Source organism: Leucoraja erinacea, chromosome 8 (assembly GCF_028641065.1).
Source record: "Leucoraja erinacea ecotype New England chromosome 8, Leri_hhj_1, whole genome shotgun sequence".
Classification (NCBI taxonomy): Eukaryota; Metazoa; Chordata; class Chondrichthyes; order Rajiformes; family Rajidae; genus Leucoraja; species Leucoraja erinaceus.
In genome coordinates, this window is record NC_073384.1 from 29,927,330 (window position 1) to 29,947,022 (window position 19,693).

General features: G+C 42.1%; 1 protein-coding gene across 1 annotated transcript in view; it reads right to left on the minus strand.

Annotated features, from left to right (window-relative positions):
• The window catches only part of riox1 (ribosomal oxygenase 1), a 73,841-nt gene that overhangs the window by 23,191 nt on the left and 30,957 nt on the right, over positions 1-19,693 (minus strand). Inside the window, 3 exon segments of the mRNA XM_055639317.1 lie at positions 10,100-10,278; positions 10,402-10,436; positions 17,703-17,810. Of these exon segments, the coding sequence (XP_055495292.1) occupies positions 10,100-10,278; positions 10,402-10,436; positions 17,703-17,810 (322 nt within the window).

Consider the following 19,693-nt stretch of genomic DNA (forward strand, 5'->3'; position numbering starts at 1 on the left):
TCATGAATACACATCTTTCCGAAAGGAAATGATTGACAATGATTAGGCCGAAATGGTACCAACAGACCAGCTGAATCGAAGTGATGGAGAGCTTTAGTATATTCCACTCCATGGGGTGTAACACTCAAAGAAAGGGACCTTGAGGGTGGTCTTTGACTGTGCTGCAGTCTTCAAAGGAACATCGCTTAACTGTCAACTACTACAGGGTTTGGACCTTACCAACTCACTCATTGGAGTTCTCATTAAATTCAGCCAAGAACCAGTTGCTTTGATGGCTGATATTAAAGCAATGTTTCATTTTCAAAGTATCAGAAAAGCATATTGACTATTTACGATTCTTATGGTGGCCTGATGGTGATGCACAACAAGATCTCGTTGAATATCGGATGAAGGTACATCTCTTTGGAGCAGTGTCATCACCGAGTTGTGCAAACTTTGCATTAAGGAAGACCGCAGAGGACAATAAAGCTCACTTTCCAGAAGAAATGACAAACACAGTAAAGAACAACTTTTATGTGGATGACCAATGCATGGTCTACAGATTTTGGTCAAATTAGATATACACAGCTGCATCACTTTTTAGACGCAAGTGAAAGTGACTACAGTACTCTTTCATATCTAAGACTGGAAAATGCTAATAACAAAGTGCATGTTGCATTCTTAATGGAAAAAGCCAGAGTGGCACCATTGAAGCAAATGACGATTCCCAGAATAGAACTTACAGCTGCATTCTTAGCTGTTAAAATTGACATAGTCTTATGAAGGGAACTACAGCTTCTGCTGGAAGAATCTATCTTCTGGGTTGATAGTACTACAGTGCTTAAGTACTTCAACAACGAAAACAAACTTTTTCTAATGTTTGTAGCAAACAGAATATCTTATGTAAGGAGTGCTACTAATATATCACAGTGGAAATATGTTAACACAAAGGAAAATCCTGCAGATGAAGCTTCTAGAGGACCAACAGCAGACACTTCTTAAGCAATAAAAGATGGCTCAAGGGACCAGAGTTTCTCTGTAAGGCAGATGAAGAATGGCCAAAGCTTGAACTGGGATTGGAAATTTCTGCTAATTGTCCGGAAATTAAACAAAACATCACAGTCAATGTTATTGTTGAGAATTCATCGCTCAACAAACTATTTAATTACCCATTTTTCATCATGGTACAAGTTGATGACTGGGGTGGCTTGGTTTCTTAAAGCCAAAACAAGGTTATCGAAAAAGGAAAGAGATTACTGAAGGTATCTTTGAAAAGGATCCTGATAAACTCAAGGAAAAGGTTGAAAAGAAGATGCAAGACTTCAAGGCATCGTACCACGTCCAGGGATTACATCTTGAGGATCTTCTCAGGGCAGAAAAGGCAATTATCTCTTTCTGTCAAAGACAAAGATTCAAAGAAGAGACAGCAACATTGAAAGCTGGTGTTCATGGTGTCAAAAGAAGCAGTCATTTGTATAAGCTTGATCCGGTTGTATAAGCTTGATCTGGAAGGACTTCTGAGAGTCGCCTGAATGGACTAGCGATGCCTGAAGAGACTAAGCATCCGACTTTCATATTTCAACATTACTATTAATACATATCCATGAACAAATGGAGGAAGAAATCACAAGCTGTCGCAACTTCATAAGAAATATTGGATTATCAAATCTAAAGGGCCTGTCCCACTGACGCGACCTATCAGCGACTGTCTTCGACCTTCAAGCTCGAGGGCACTGGCCTGAAAGACCTCGAGATGGATCGACTGTCAGCGATGAAACCGCGAGCTGGATCGACCGACCGCGCACACACACACACACCCGCAAAGGCAGGGGCCAGGGAAAGCGAGGGAGCGCTGTCTGAAATTCGGGCACTCCAAAGCTGCGGAGTGTGTTCGACCGTCCCGACATCGGAGTATGGACCATCCCGACGAGAGGGCCTGTACATCGGGCTGTCCATAGTGGCGACTACGGATGGTTCATGGCCCAGCCCACGGATGAGCAAAGGAGGAGGACTGACTGAACTTTGTAGCCTTCCACCACAGTGAAGAATGCTGTGGTGGAAATTTGTGTTAAATTCTATTGTGTATTGTGTGTTCTTTTTTAAGTGTATCACTGCTGGCAAATTCATTTCACTGCACCTTCGGGTGCTGTGACGAATAAAATTGCTTTAGAGGATTTTACCTGGTAAACCTCCATTCAGATGTGGGAGTAGATTACTTTGGTCCTATAGAAGTCAAGAGGACAAAGTCTTGTGGAAAGATATGGTGTAATCTTCACTTGCATGGCAAGCAGAGCCGTACATCTTGAAGTTGCATCTACACTTGACACAGACTCCTGTATTCATGCATTACGAAGATTTATCTGTCGACGAGGTCAAGTTTTATCATTAAGATCAGATAATGGTACGAATTTTGTTGGAGCAGAAAGAGAATTGAGAGAAGCATTTAAAGGCTTAAATCAGAATAAGGTTCAGAGTGTTTTGCATCAGAAAGGGATAGAATGGAATTTTAATCATCCTGCGGGATCCCATCACGGCGGTGTTTGGGAACGATTGATCTGCATGGTTCGAAATGTGCTACGCTCTGTTCTTAAACAAGTTCTGGATGATGAAGGATTGCAAACTTTATTTTGTGAAATTGAAGCAATTTTAAATGATCGATCCATTATCAAGAGTTCTGATGATCCGAGTGACCTGTAAGCACTTACACCAAATCATACTCTTCTGTTGAAAACCAATCCAATACTACCACCTGGGCACTTTGTGGCGAAGGTGAAGATAAAATAATCGCTAAAGAAGTCTGAGTGCTAATATATAGTACATATTACTTTTGTTTTTGATGTATGTTAAGCTTTTATAGCTCCTTTTTATTTTAATGTTTATTGGTAATTGCTTAGTTATATGCGTAGAACAATTAGGGGGCGGTATGTAGGAGCCATTAAGCTTAAGTCAGTATATTATAGCCATGTCTAATATTTTTAGTTTGTTATCTGTATGTACTTTTATGTGGGATTTGATATGTAGAGGGGTGTGTCTACTTTGGAGGAGACTAGCGCAGACTCATAGATTTGAGTTTTAGTTTGTCTCGAAGGATGTGCAGCCTAACAAATTTACCACAATCTCACGATCACAGGAGACATGGGACGCCACACTCTTATATGATTTATTTGCCATGAATGGAACAGCTATTGAGAACGGAAAGTTATGTTATTTCTTTGTTATGTATTACTTCAATAAAGACCAATTAATCACGAAGCAACGTCTAGAGAATTTGTTTTGCTATCATAAGAGTTCAGTGAGTGGGTAAACTATAGCTCCATCACATTCTCGAGAAGTAATGGTTATCGAAGTTGGACTTTGAGAAGGTATAGAAACTGCCATTACATCCACAGTCCTGGTGGTTCCAAAGTTCTTCCATTTAAGAATGACGAATGCCACTGTGCTCTTCGGGAGGCTGCAGAAATTGTTTTATACCCTTCCCCAGATCTGTGTCTTGACACAATCCTGTCTCGGAGGCCTACAGACAATTCCTTCGTCTTCATGGCTTGGTTTTTGCTCTGACATGCACTGTCAACTGTGGGAGCTTATATAGACAGGTGTGTGCCTTTCCAAATCATGTCCAATCAATTTAATTTACCACTGGTGGACTCCAATCAAGTTGTAGAAACATCTCAAGGATAATCAATGGGAACAGGATGAACCTAAGCACAATTTTGAGTGTCATAGCAAAGGGTCTGAATACTTATGTAAATGTGATATTTCAGTTAATTATTTTTAATTACTTTGCAAAACACCTGTTTTCACTTCTTCATTCTGGGGTATTGTGTGTAGATTGATGATAAAAAAAAAATTCACTCCATTTTAAAATAAGAGTGTAATGTAACAAAATGTGGAAAAAGTGAAAGGGTCTGAATACTTTCTGAATGCAGTTTTCTATTTTGATAACCATCTTCACTATCTACAATCCCACGTGGACACAATGTGGGAGCTCGCAAAAATTAGATGGCTTGCAAAAATGGCCGCACGAGCAGTAGCGCACTGTTACCGAGAAATAAACCAGTGGTCATAAAGAATTGCTGACATAAATGCGAGAATTGTTTACACAAATCGGCTATTACGCAAGTTGGAGAATGATTGTACTTATAAAATCTCTTCCTTCAGTTCTTTAGCATCCATGTCTTTCTCCATTGTAAATATGCACCAGAAATATTCATTTAATACCTCGCCCATTTTCTGTGCCTCCACATAGATGAACTCATTGCTATTTATGGGTCTTTATTTTCTCCCTGTTTACTCTTCTTCCCTTACAATCTATTTGGATTTTCCTTTCCTTATCTGCCAAATCTTTATCATGCCCCCTTTTTGTCCTCCTGATTTCCCTCTTAAGTGTACACCTATTCTCAAGGTTGTATAGGAGTGTAATATATGGTGTAGAACTCTATGAACAAGTCAAGTCAAGTCAAGTTTATTTGTCACATACACATACGAGATGTGCAGTGAAATGAAAGTGGCAATGCTCGCGGAACAACAAAACAACCAAACAAATTATAAACACAATCATAACACACATATTATTTTACATAATAAATAATAGAAGGAAAAACGTTCTGTACAGTTAGTCCCTGGTGAGAAAGGCGTTTACAGTCCGAATTGCCTCTGGGAAGAAACTCCTTCTCAACCTCTCCGTTCTCACTGCGTGGCAACGGAGGCGTTTGCCTGACCGTAGCGGCTGGAACAGTCCGTTGCAGGGGTGGAAGAGGTCTCTCATGATTTTGTTTGCTCTGGAGTTGCACCTCCTGTTGTATAGTTCCTGCAGGGGGGTGAGTGAAGTTCCCATAGTGCGTTCGACCGAACGCACTACTCTCTGCAGAGCATTCTTGTCCTTGGCAGAGCAATTCCCGAACCAGATGGTAATGTTCCCGGACAAGATGCTTTCCACCGCCGCTGCGTAGAAGCACTGGAGGATCCTCGGAGACACTCTGAATTTCCTCAATTGCCTGAGGTGGTAAAGGCGCTGCCTTGCCTTACTCACCAGTGCTGAGGCGTGTGATGACCATGTCATATCCTCAGAGATGTGGACTCCCAGATATTTAAAACAGTTCACCCTATCCACAGGAACCCCATTTATACTCAATGGAGTGTACGTCCTCGGATGATGTGCCCTCCTAAAGTCCATGATCAGCTCCTTCCCGAGTCTCGCTGGTGATACGAAGTAGTGACTCTGCTGACTGTGCCACTGTCAACCAAAGTAGGTTGAGAATTGGTTAATGGAAAGTTATGACTAGTAGATTGGTCCTTCTAAGGTTGGCAAGTTGTAACATGACTTCCGCTCTAAATCTGCACTAAAGATGGAGCTAACGTTTCAGTTGGTTGATGACACAAAAATAGATACACGAGGTAGGATGAGGTCGCAACGAGGCTTCAAACAGTCGGACCAGCTGCGTGAGTGGGTTACATCGTAACTCTAGATAATAATGTGGAAAAATGTGAGGATTTCCACTTTGTAAAAGATACAGAATGCCAACTCTTTTTTTGAATGATGAGATAGGGAAATGGTGATGTTCAAAATACATCCTTGCATACCAGCCACAGAAAGTCAAAATGCAGATACAGTGGTCTGTTTGGAAAACAATCAGTAGGTTGGCCTTTTTGGCAAGAATTGAGATGCCTTACTATAATTTGGATGGCACATTTAGTACAGCCACTGGCTGTCAACACCAGAGACCTGTGATGAATTCTGACCTGTATGGCCAGGGTGCAGTCTGTGTTGAGTTAGCACGTTCTCCCTGTGACTATTTGGATTCTCCCGGGTGCTGTGTGTGCGTGTGTGTGTGTGTGTGCATGTGCGTTAACATCTGGAGTTGCGGGTAGATTAATAAGCATATGCAGATAATTCAAATAAGGGCAAAATGTAGGGTTAGTTTAATAGGTGGATGATGGTGAGATATGCAGGGTATATCAAATGAAGAATCATTGAGTAGGCTCGGGTTCTGACCTCTTGAGATCAGAAGACACACTCAGAAAAAATACAAAATAGTTTAGTTTAGTTTAGAGACATAGTGTGGAAACAATCCCTTTAGCTCTGGTTCTATCTTGCACAATATGGCAATTTACAAAAAGCCAATTATCCTACAAACCTGCATAAGTGGGAGGAAAACCAGAGCACCCGGAGTGGTCACAGGGAGAACATACTAACTCTGTACAGACAGCACCTGTAGTCAGGATAAAATACTTAGAAGGCTCAACAGGGTAGACATGGGGAAGATAGCTTCACTAACTAGGGGTCGGACACCTAAGGCTCAGATAGGGATAAATTTCATCAGATGATGGTGTTTCTTTGTAATTCTCAAACCCAGGAACTGTGCAGGATGAGTTTTTGATTGCAACCGAAACTGGTATAAAATTTTGGTTTAGTTTTTTCTAGTCTAGTTTAGAGGTATGATGTGAAAACAGGCCCTTTGCCTCATCGAGTCCGCACTGACCAGCGATCTCCGCATATTAACATTATCCTACACACACTTGGGACAATTTTACATTCATACCAAGCCAATGAACCTACAAACCTGTACGTCTTTAGAGTGTGGGAGGAAACCAAAGATCTTGGAGAAAACCCACGCGGTTACGGATAGAACGCACAAACTCCATGCAGACAGCACCCGTAGTTGGGTTCGAACCAGAATCTCTGGTGCTGCAAGTGCTGTAAGGCAGCAACTCTACTGCTACGCCACCGTGCCACCCAAGGTGGTTACTCCACATTTGGTGTACAGTTCCGGTGGCTGTACAACAATAAGGATATGGAGGCTATGGATTGGGTGTAGAAGAGATTCACCAGGATGTCAGAAATAAGAAACAGATGTCGGTGTACAAAAAAAGACACAAAACGCTCAAGTAACTCAACGGATTAGGTAGCATCTGCAGAGAACATGGATAGATGACGTTTCGGATCGGGACCCTTCTTCAGGCTGATTGTGGGGGGCGGGGAATGAAAGTTGGCAGGGAGGAGAGCAGGACAAAGCTTGGCAGATTGTACATTGTTAGAGGTGATGTGGGTTTTTTGATAGGCAGATGGTTGGACAAGGCCAGAGAAGCAATGGCAGAAGGTGTGAGACAAAAGTGTGGCAGAGTTGCTAATTGGGAAGTTAGAGGAAGGATGTAGGTGGAAGGGGAGGGTGAGGAGAAAAATAGATGCAAACCCAGGTGAGGCACAGGGTTGAAGGGTGGGATGGGGACAGAGGAGAAAGGGCTGTACATGGGAGAGGAAGGGGGAGAGGGTGGGCTATATAGTTACCTAAAATTTCAAGATTTTAATGTTCATACCAGGATGTTGCTGGTTTAGAGGGTATTTGCTACAAGCAGAGATTGAACAATCTTGGATTGATTACTCTGGAGCGTCAAAGGGTGACTTGGCAGTATATAAAATGATGAGAGGCATAGACAGGGTTGATAGAATATTTTTTCCAAGGATGGAAATATCCAACACCAGAGATTTAAAAGGAGAGAGGGAAGGTTTGAAGGGGATTTATGTGGCAAGTTTTTTTATTTTTTTATTTACAAGTTTTGGGTTTTTTTTACACAGTGTAGTAGTGCCTGTAATGTGCTGCCAGAGGAAGTAGTGGAAACAGATACAATAACAACGTTTAAGAGGCATTTAAACAGACACATGAAGAGGCAGGGAATTGAGGAATATAGACTGTGCAGGCTGATGCGCAGTTTAAATTGGCATCATGGTGGGCACAGAGATCCTGTCCTGTACTGTTCTATGTGTTCAAGAAGGAACTGCAGATGCTGGAAGATCGAAGGTACACAAAAATGCTGGAGAAACTCAGCGGGTGCAGCAGCATCTATGGAGCAAAGGAAATAGGCGACGTTTCGGGAGAAGGAAAAAGGGATGAGGAGGAGCCCGAGGGCAGGGGGATGGGAGGAGACAGCTCGAGGGTTAAGGAAGGGGAGGAGACAGCAAGGGCTAGCAAAACTGGGAGAATTCAACGTTCGTGCCATCCGGACGCAAGCAACCCAGGCGGAATATGAGGTACTGTTCCTCCAATTTCTGGTGTTGCTCACTCTGGCAATGGAGGAGATCCAGGACAGAGAGGTCGGATTGGGAATGGGAGGGGGAGTTGAAGTGCTTAGCCACCGGGAGTTCAGGTAGGTTATTGCGGACTGAGCGGAGGTGTTCGGTGAAACGATCGCCCAACCTCCGCTTAGTCTCCCCGATGTAAATCAGCTGACATCTAGAGCAGCGGATGCAGTAGATGAGGTTGGAGGAGATACAGGTGAACTGCTTGGGTCCTTGAATGGAGTCGAGGGGGGAGGTGAAGGGACAGGTGTTGCATTTCTTGCAGTTGCAACGGAAAGTGCCCGGGGAGGGGGTGGTACGGGAGGGAAGGGAAGAATTGACAAGGGAGTTGCGGAGGGAGCGGTCTTTGCGGAAGGCAGACATAGGGGGAGATGGGAAGATGTGGCGAGTGGTGGGGTCACGTTGGAGGTGGCGGAAATGGCGGAGGATTATTTGTTGTATTTGCTGGCTGGTGGGGTGAAAGGCGAGGACTAGGGGGACTCTGCCCTTGTTGCGAATGCGGGGATGGGGAGAGAGAGCAGTGTTGCGGGGTATGGATGAGACCCTGGTGCGAGCCTCATCTATGGTGGCGGAGGGGAATCCCCGTTCCCTGAAGAACGAGGACATTTCCGATGCCCTGGTGTGGAACGTCTCATCCTGGGAGCAGATGCGGCGTATGCGGAGGAATTGGGAGTAGGGGATGGAGTCTTTACAGGGGGCAGGGTGGGAAGACGTGTAGTCCAGATAGCCATGTGAGTCAGTTGGTTTGTAGTGTATGTCGGTCAGAAGTCTGTCCCCTGCGATGGCGAGGTCAAGGAATGGTAGGGAAGTGTCGGAAATGGTTCTGTTCTATGTTCAGTGCTTGATAGATTTCTGGACATTGAAGGAATAAAGGGACATGGGAACAGAATAGGTTCATTTTAATAGATCAGCCATGGTCCTGTTTGATTGCAGAGCTGAAGTGAGGGGCTAACATTTCTTTCATACTTGTGTCATGTCTTCACCTTGATATTGCATGCAAATAAATAATCATGAAATAAAACGCTACATATAAAAAATATTTCAATCAGTATTGCTCTTAATTTAAGACATCTTCAAAAGTATTGAATCTGTATTCACTAAACTGAATTTTATACTTTGCGTAACCTGGCCTCAACAAACTCAGGGCGATTGAAGATCAAGAAAATTAATGTTGTAGTAGCTGATTGTGACCACTTGGGGCTGCTCCAACACACATAGAATCACTACTATAATCTTACCTGTCTGCGGGTTGGTGCAAATCTTGCTGGAAAAATAAATTAATGCCAAAATTAACATGCAAAACACACAGCCATTTCAGGAAATTTAGGTTATTCCATGAATTACTAATCTCCAGGATTTGCTGGCTAATTTATGTGATCTATTTCATAAAAATGGTATCTCATCTTTAACCGCCTTACTATTTCTAAATACTTGCCAGATTTGCACATTAATTACATATTAAGCTTGCAGCAGAAAGTTAAAAGCACAAGTCACCTTCCAACAATTTTGACAACTGTTTAATGCAAAGCCAATCCCTTGCTCTAGGGCACAAAGTGAACACTGTTCAATTTCATTCTATAAACATCTTATTTAAGATTACATCTTTAACTTTTCCTTTCTAACTCTGTTTACGCAATCTTTCGTTTGAACTCCTTTGGAATATCATTTCACTTGAATTTGCCAACTCTAATTCTGTTGCTTCTTAAATCTAAGTGGTTAAGAGTTCTATTGCTCAACTGAGTTCAATCCTGACCTTTGATGCTAAATGAAGAAGTTTGTCATGCTGTAACCAGCCCTCATGATGGAGCAATCATTGTGGAAAATAAATTTCTTCAAGCAGGTACTATTCAACCTATCTCAGAAAATGATTACCATTCTCGAGCCTATAGTGTAAAATTTGCCAATGCGTCATTCTCACCCCAGCTGATTCAATTGACTGATTAGCTGTGAAGTAGAGGAAATTTAGGATAGTCAGAGGGAGAGGGTTATTTGGAAAAATTGGCTATGTACAACACTTCTAAATAAATATCACAAGTATCCACCTACTTTGCGTAGCATATCTCCCCAAGAGTTATTCTGGTAAGTTGAAATGGTGATGTGGAGCGAATGTGATTCTGATGAACAATGTGCTTGGTGGATAAAGCCTCTTGGAAAATAAAGCAGGTCCCCAGCTTCAAGTAGGGCTTCCATAATAGGAACGCCCAACTCCTGCTGATTAAAGTTACCTGGGCAAGACAACACAGAGTCATAATTACTTACGGTAATTGTGGACAGTCATACAGTTCAAAATACCTGCACAACACAATAAAATGAAGAAGAACTGAATACAACTTTTTGAATGTACTCACGGCTTGGAAGACTAGGAAGAATTTCTTCAGCTGATCTGTGAATACGAATGAAATGATTTTGGCACCAAAAAGTGTGACTTACATTTTTTACAACAAAAATAAAAAATAACAAAATAGTGCAAATGCACAATATTTTACGTTAGAAATTCAAAATAAAAACATAAAATGCTAGAGCTATTCAGCTTTTTAAATTGCATATATAGAGGGGGAAACTGATGAAATTTCAGATCGATGGCCTTTTGTCAATGCCAAGTAGCTAGATAGGGCTCTTAAAGATAGCGGAGTCAGGGGATATGGGGAGAAGGCAGGAACGAAGTACTGATTGGGGATTATCAGCCATAATCACATTGAATGGCGGTGCTGGCTCGAAGGGCCGAATGGCCTACTCCTGCACCTATTGTCTATTGTAATAGTTTAGTTTATTATTGTCATGTATACTGAGGTATATTGAAAAGCTTTTTGTTGTGTGCTATCCAGTCAAAGACTATACATGATTGCAAACAAGCCATCCACATAAAAGGTAATACATTTAACGCAAATTCAATAAAAGATAACTCAAATAAGGTAGATGGGAGGTCAGGACCACACTCTAGCTGGTGAGAAGACGGTTCAGCTGCCTGATAACAGCTGGGAAGAAACTGTCCCTGAACCTGGAGGTAAGCATTTTCAAACTTCTGTACCTATTGCCTGATGAGATAGGCGTGAAGAGGGGGTGACTGGGGTGAGACTCATCCTTGATTATGTTGGTGGTCTTTAAGGAAGTGTGAGGTATAGATGGAGTCAATGGAAGTGAGGTTGGTTTGCGTCATGGGCTGGGCTATGTCCACAACTCTCTGCAATTTTTTGCGGTCTTGGATGAGCTGTTCCGAAACCATAAGAGAGGGTGGGCTTCTTAAATTTGTATATTTTAATGCTAGGAGCATTGTAAGAAAGGTGGATGAACTTAGAGCCTGGATTGACACCTGGAAGTATGATGTTGTGGCGATCAGTGAAACATGGTTCCAGGAGGGCTGTGATTGGAAACTAAATATTCCAGGATTTCGTTGCTTCAGGTGTGATAGAATTGGAGGGGCAAGAGGTGGAGGTGTTGCATTGCTTATCAGGGAAGATATTACAGCAGTGCTTTGGCAGGATAGATTAGAGGGCTTGTCTAGGGAGGCTATTTGGGTGGAACTGAGAAATGGGAAAGGGGTAGCAACACTTATAGGGGTGTATTATAGACCGCCAAATGGGGAGCGAGAATTGGAAGAGCAAATATGTAAGGAGATTGCAGATATTAGTAGTAAGCACAAGGTAGTGATTGTGGGAGATTTCAATTTTCCACACATAGACTGGGAAACACATTCTGTAAATGGGCTGAATGGGTTGGAGTTTGTAAAATGTGTGCAGGAAAGTTTTTTGCAGCAATACATAAAAGTACCTACTAGAGAAGGGGAGGTGCTGGACCTCCTGTTAGGAAATGAGACGGGTCAGGTGGCAGAGGTATGCGTTGGGGAACAGTTCGGGACCAGTGATCACAATACCATTAGTTTCAATATAATTATGGAGAGGGTCAGAATTGGACCTGGGGTTGAGATTTTTGATTGGAGAAAGGCTAACTTTGTGGAGATGCGAAATGATTTAAAATAAGTAAATTGGGACAGTTTGTTTTATGGGAAAGATGTGGAAGAGAAATGGAAGACATTTAAAGGTGAAATTTTAAGAGAACAGAATCTTTATGTCCCTGTTCGGTTGAAAGGAAATAGTAAAAATTGGAAAGAGCCATGGTTTTCAAGGGAAATTGGACACTTGGTTCGGAAAAAGAGAGAGATCTACAATAATTGTAGGCAGCATGGAGTAAATGAGGTGCTTGAGTAGTAAAGAATGTAAAAAGAATCTTAAGAAAGAAATTAGAAAAGCTTAAAGAAGGTATGAGGTTGTTTTGGCAAGTAAGGTGAAAGTAAATCTAAAGGGTTTCTACAGCTATATTAATAGCAAAAGGATAACGAGGGATAAAATTGGTCCATTAGAGAGTCAGAGTGGACAGCTATCTGCAGAGCCAAAAGAGATGGGGGAGATATTGAACAATTTCTTTTCTTCGGTATTCACCAAGGAGAAGGATATTGAATTATGTGAGGTAAGGGAAACAAGTAGAGTAGCTATGGAAACTATGAGATTCAAAGAAGAGGAAGTACTGACACTTTTGAAAAATATAAAAGTGGATAAGTCTCCAGGTCCGGACAGGATATTCCCTAGGACATTGAGGGAAGTTAGTGTAGAAATAGCAGGGGCTATGACAGAAATATTTCAAATGTCATTAGAAACGGGAATAGTGCCGAAGGATTGGCGTACTGCGCATGTTGTTCCATTGTTTAAAAAGGGGTCTAAGAGTAAACCTAGCAATTATAGACCTGTTAGTTTGACGTCAGTGGTGGGCAAATTAATGGAAAGGATACTTAGAGATAATATATATAAGCATCTGGATAAACAGGGTCTGATTAGGAAGTCAACATGGATTTGTGCCTGGAAGGTCATGTTTGACTAATCTTCTTGAATTTTCTGAAGAGGTTACTCGGGAAATTGATGAGGGTAAAGCAGTGGATGTTGTATATATGGACTTCAGTAAGGCCTTTGACAAGGTTCCTCATGGAAGGTTGGTTAAGAAGGTTCAATTGTTGGGTATTAATGGTGGAGTAGCAAGATGGATTCAACAGTGGCTGAATGGGAGATGCCAGAGAGTAATGGTGGATGGTTGTTTGTCAGGTTGGAGGCCAGTGACTAGTGGGGTGCCACAGGGATCTGTGTTGGGTCCACTGTTGTTTGTCATGTACATCAATGATCTGGATGATGGTGTGGTAAATTTGATTAGTAAGTATGCAGATGATACTAAGATAGGTGGGGTTGTGGATAATGAAGTAGATTTTCAACGTCTACAGAGAGATTTATGCCAGTTGGAAGAGTGGGCTGAAAGATGGCAGATGGAGTTTAATGCTGATAAGTGTGAGGTGCTACATCTTGGCAGGACAAATCAAAATAGGACGTACATGGTAAATGGTAGGGAATTGAAGAATGCAGGTGAACAGAGGGATCTGGGAATAACTGTGCACAGTTCCCTGAAAGTGGAATCTCATGTAGATAGGGTGGTAAAGAGTAAAGAAAGCTTTTGGTGTGCTGGCCTTTATAAATCAGAGCATTGAGTATAGAAGTTGGGATGTAATGTTAAAATTGTACAAGGCATTGGTGAGGCCAATTCTGGAGTATGGTGTACAATTTTGGTCGCAAATTCTAGGAAGGACGTCAACAAAATAGAGAGAGTACAGAGGAGATTTACTAGAATGTTGCTTGGGTTTCAGCAACTAAGTTACAGAGAAAGGTTGAACAAGTTAGGGCTTTATTCTTTGGAGCGCAGAAGGTTAAGGGGGGGCTTTAAAATAGGGATAGAGGTCTTTAAAATGATGAGAGGGATAGACATAGTTGACGTGGATAAGCTTTTCCCACTGAGACTAGGGAAGATTCAAACAAGGGGACATGACGAGAATTAAGGGACAGAAGTTTAGGGGTAACATGAGGGGGAACTTCTTTACTCAGAGAGTGGTGGCTGTGTGGAATGAACTTCCAGTGAAGGTGGTGGAGGCAGGTTCGTTTTTATCATTTAAAAATAAATTGGATAGTTATATGGACGGGAAAGGAATGGAGGGTTATGGTCTGAGCGCAGGTATATGGGACTAGGGGAGAAAACGTGTTCGGCACGGACTGGAAGGGTCGAGATGGCCTGTTTCCGTGCTGTAATTGTTATATGGTTATATATGCTGTGATGCATCCTGATAAAATATTTTCTACAGCGCATTTGTAGAAGTTGGTGACGGTTGTTGGGGATATGCTAAACTTCTTAAGCCTTCTAAGAAAGGCGAGGCATTGTAGTGCTTTCTTGGCCATAACTTCGATTAGGCTGGTCCAGGACAAATGGCTGGTGATATTTCTTGCTGGGAACTTGATGTTTTTGGCCATCTCTACTTTGGCGCCATCAATGTACAGCAGGGTGTGTGTACTGCTTCGCTTCCTAAAGTCAATCACAATCTCCTTTGTCTTGCTGACATTGAGGGGAAGGTTTTTGCCTTGGTACCAGGTTATGAGGTGCTCAATCTCCTTCCTCTACTCCGTCTCATGATTATTTCATAACTGGCTCACTACAGGGGTGCCGTCTGCAAACTTGTAAATTGGGTTGGATTGGTATTTGGCTGCACAGTCATGAAGGTATAAGGAGTAGAGGGCTGAGAACGATTCCTGGTGGGGTACCAGTATTGAGGATTATCATAGAAGATCATTTGTCACTTATTCTCACTGATTGTGGTCTATTCGTCAGGACTTCAAGGATCCAGTTGCAGAGGTCAGTGTTGACTCAAGGTTCCATGAGTTTGTAGAAAATTGTGGTTTGGATAATGGTATTGAAAACAGAGCTGTAGTCTTTGAATAGGAGTCTGAATGAGGCGTCTTTCTTATCCAGGTGTTCCAGGTATGAGTATAGGGCCAGTGAGATGGCATATGCTGTGGACCTGTTGTGGCAGTAAGCAAACTGCAATGGATCAAGGCTACTTGGTAGGCTGGACTTAATATGTACCATAACCAGCCTCTCATAGCACTTCATGATGGTGGATCTCAAGGCCAATGACAGTGGTCATTAAGACATGCAATCTTGCTTTTAGTTTAGTTTATTTAATTTAGAGATACAGCGCGGAAACAGGCCCTTCGGCCCACTGAGTCCCCACCAACAAGCAATCCCCACACATTAACACAATCCTACACACTCTGGCCAATTTATACGTATAAGAAGCCAATTAACCTACAAACCTGTACGTCTTTGGAGTGTGGGAGGAAACCAAAGATCTTGGAGAAAACGCACACGGTCACGGGGAGAACGTAAAACTCTGTACAGATAGTACCCGTGGTTGTGATCGAGCCCGGTCTCTGGCAAGCGCTGTAAGGCAACAACTCTACCACACCGCAACCGTGCCGCCCTAAAATTGTGCCATCATGGTTTTCTTTGCCACCGGATGATAGTGGTCTTCTTGCGGCAGGTGGGTACCTCAGAATGAAGTAGGGAAGAAATTAAAGATATCCGTGAACACTCCCACTTGTTGTTCCATGCAGTTCTTAAGGAAGCGGCCAGGGACTCCGTCTGGGCCCGTTGCTTTCAATGCCTCAGGAAGGCCGATCTAACCCCTGTAACAATTACCTAGGGAAAACTACACTCGAGTCTGATGAGAAGGGTTGGCCTTCTGCTGAAAGCAAGCATAGAATGCATTCAGTTCATCAGGGGGAGAGCTGCACTATCATTAATGATGCTGCAACTTTATTTTGCAGCCAGTTATAGTATTCAGAACTTGCCAGTCGACGGGTGTCCGAGTGTTTATACTGGGACGCAAGTTTGTCCCAATCTGTCTCTTGGCATTCCTGATGGCTTTGCCAAGACTGTGGTAGGATTTCTCGTACTGCTCAGGATCGTTTGACTTGTACGCGGTGGTCTTGGCCTTCACCTGGGAACTGACCTTGTGGTTTATTCATGGCTTCTGGTTGGGGAACACTCAGATTGTCTTCTTGGGGACGCAACCGTCTACACACGTACTGATGAATTCAGTCAAGGCAGAGGCATACTCATTCAGGTTGGCTGCAGATTCCCTGAAAATGGACCAGTCCAGTGACTAAAAAAAGTCACAGAGGATGTGGTTTCCACACACCAGCACTGAATTTCTTTCTGTAACGATCTTCCCACTTCAGATTTTGTTTGTATGCATGGAGTACATGTACAGACAGCTAGATGATCAGATTTCCTGAAATGAGGCCAGAGAATGGAGAGGTGGGAAGAGGGGACATGCAGATTGTATTTTGGTAGTTTGGTAGTACTTGAGTTTGGTAGTACTTGAAATTGGCTTGATTGAAGTGCCCGGCTTCAATTACCAGGCCATCAGGGTGTTTTCTCCCAAAGTTAGTTGAAGCAGAGTACAGTTCATTCAGAGCAAGCCTGATATCAGCATTGGGAGGAATGTAGACTGCTGTCAGGATAGCTGACGTGAATTCCCACAGCAAGTAGTAGGGACAGCACCAGTTAGATATTCCATATCTGGGGAGCATGAGCTTGCCAGGGCCACCCACATCTGAGCATCATGAGGTACTGATTAGGAGGCAATATTAGACAGAAGGACAATATTCTTGAAGGTCTGAGGCACTCTTCCATTTACAAGATTATTTATAACTATATAACATATAACCATATAACAATTACAGCAAGGAAACAGGCCATCTCGGCCCTACAAGTCCGTGCCGAACAACTTTTTTCCCTTAGTCCCACCTGCCTGCATTCATACCATAACCCTCCATTCCCTTCTCATCCATATGCCTAGCCAATTTATTTTTAAATTATCCCAACGAACCTGCCTCCACCACTTCCACTGGAAGCTCATTCCACACCGCTACCACTCTCTGAGTAAAGAAGTTCCCCCTCTTGTTACCCCTAAACTTCTGTCCCTTAATTCTGAAGTCATGTCCTCTTGTTTGAATCTTCCCTATTCTCAAAGGGAAAAGCTGGTCCACATCAACTCTGTCTATCCCTCTCATCATTTTAAAGACCTCTATCAAGTCCCCCCTTAACCTTCTGCGCTCCAGAGAATAAAGACCTAACTTTATGGTGAATAAACGTTGTGCATCAAAATGGTTAGGGATTTTCCACAGGAAAACAATCTCCTCTAGGTTATTGAGTTATTCTACATGGCACAAGGAAGTGGAAGCAAAATAAATCACATTACTCCTCAGAAAGCAATGATGAACAGTGATTTAGAAAGTAAGAAAGGCCTCTTAAATGATGATAGCCCCTCTACAATTTCAGAACTGTGCAGTGTTATGTAGTGGTAAGATAAGCTAGATCACTAGGAAAGCATGATTCTCTAGCTTTTCCAGAGGTGTTGATAGAAATGAAAATACAAGAATCATGTCTTCTCGGTTATAGTACCTCAGAAGTTTTTTTTAATCCTTTTCCTTCGCTAGAGATTTCTGGCATATTCCCCATTAGCACCTACAATGATATATTTTTGCTTGTCTCCAAGGAGGTGTATATCTTTGAATTATCAGTTCATATCTACCATGAGATGGGAAATTATTTGATTGGCTAAGTATGAAATGTCTGAGATTTCACTTCTGTCCAATAATGTATAATGAGAGATGATCAAAAAAAGTTGAAAATGTTATTATACTGCAGAAACACAGCCTTCAGGTAAATGAGGTCGAGGGAGCAGTCACTACTGTGCTCGGGTAGATTACATGCTACACACCTTGGATCATAGACACGCCAGGACTTTGAGCCTTCCAGTTGAATCACAAATGCTTCAATATCGTCATAGTGTGGTGCGAATCCCTGGTTCCCAGGAGGAGTCAGATAACTTTCATAAGAAAACAAAACAAAGATAAAAGTATTTTCATGGTAGGTTCCCACCAAATGCCAATTAATGCCTAAAAACTGAATTTGACAGTTTTAGCGATTCCCTTGGATAAGAGTTTTTGATTAATAAATAAATAAGTTTGAGAAATGTCTCCACGGAAATAATAGTTACAATAGTGATTACAAAATTCTACTCAATTACATCAAGGCACTAAAATGAATAATGTGGCACCCTTGGTGCTTTGGTGATGGCAGATAACAGATTTATCGGACCATTGGAAATAAATTATAACAAAGAATTGGTAAGTTTATTATGAGTCTTTTTTTCACAAGCTGTTCATAGTATCAATTTTCCAATGAACCAAGTATTTTTTAAAATGAGTGTAAAAACAGGGCTTCAGAGTGTTTAAAATGACTGTGTTAACTGGGTCCCCGAGTGTTTAAAGTAAAAGAAAACGTGGGCCCCATGTGCTAAAAGTGAATTTGGTACAGGGCCCAGGTGTATTTAAAGTGAATTGAAACAGTGCCCCAGAGTGTTTAAATGCGTGTGGGAACAGGAGCCCTCTATGCTTAAAACGTCTTTGGGGGCCCTGTATTTGAAGTGAGTGGGAAAAGGGCACCGGTGAGATTAAAGTGAGCATGGGAACAGTGCCCCTAAGTGTTTAATGTAAGTCAATTAATGGGTCCTCCAGTGTGTATAAAGTGTGATGCTTTCAAGAGAGAGCTAGATATGGCTCTTAAAAATAGTGGAGTCAGGGGATGTGGGGAGAAGGCAGGAACGGGGTACTGATTGGGGATGATCAGCCATGATCATATTGAATGGTGGTGCTGGCTCGAAGGGCCAAATGGCCTACTCCTGCACCTATTGACTATTGTCTATAACAGGGCCCTAGTGTGTTTAAAGTGGGCGTCAGAATGGGGCCCCGAATGTTCAAAATGAGCTCCGGTGAGTCAGAAGGAAGATCATTGGAATTTCCAATCAATGAGATATGGATTATCAGTGTTTTACTTTAAATGCATATGAAACTAGTATATATGTGGTGTGAAACAATGAGCTCACCTCTACTTCAAGAGCAACCTATTTTTTCCTAAACCATAAAAAAACATTCTAAAAGACCAAAATGCTAAAGTATTACAGAACCCAAAGGATTAAGTCAAATATTCTAAAGAGTCTATATAATACGTGGCAAGTAACATACATGCCAAAATAAAGTGACAAGTCAATGACTCTCGATACAAAAGAAGAATCTCACACAGTTCCTCACTATAAAAATCCTGGGAATGACCATTGACCACCATATAATTGCAATGGAATTACCATTGACCACCATATAATTGCAATGGGTTACAAGAGAAAGTCAACAGCTGGGTATCCCATAGCACCAATAGCAATTAAGATGATCAACATCATCAGGACAAAGCAGCCCACTTGATTGACCCCATATTTACTATCAATCATTCGTTGTCTCGATCAACAGTGCATAGTTGCTGCACTATGTACCATCCGTGTACCAAAGTGTACTGCAGTTACATCCCTAGATTGCATTGACAACACCTCCCAAACCAGCAACCTTTACTGTCAAAAAGAAAATGGAATTTAGGAATTTAGGTACATGCTGATGCGCTTATTCCTTTCCATACCCCACATCTTCCTAACTTGGGATATACATTGGTAGTCCTTCAATGTTATTGGGTCCGAGTACTGAACACTTTACCCAATCTGACAGTGGGATTGCCTTCACCAGAAATACAGCAGTGATTAAAAATTGTTGGCACACCAGCACCTTCACAGATAATTAGGGGTTAACAATATACTTTGGGTTTATGTGCAATAATAAAGGGCCTGTCCCACTTTCACGACCTAATTCATGACCTTTTTTACTC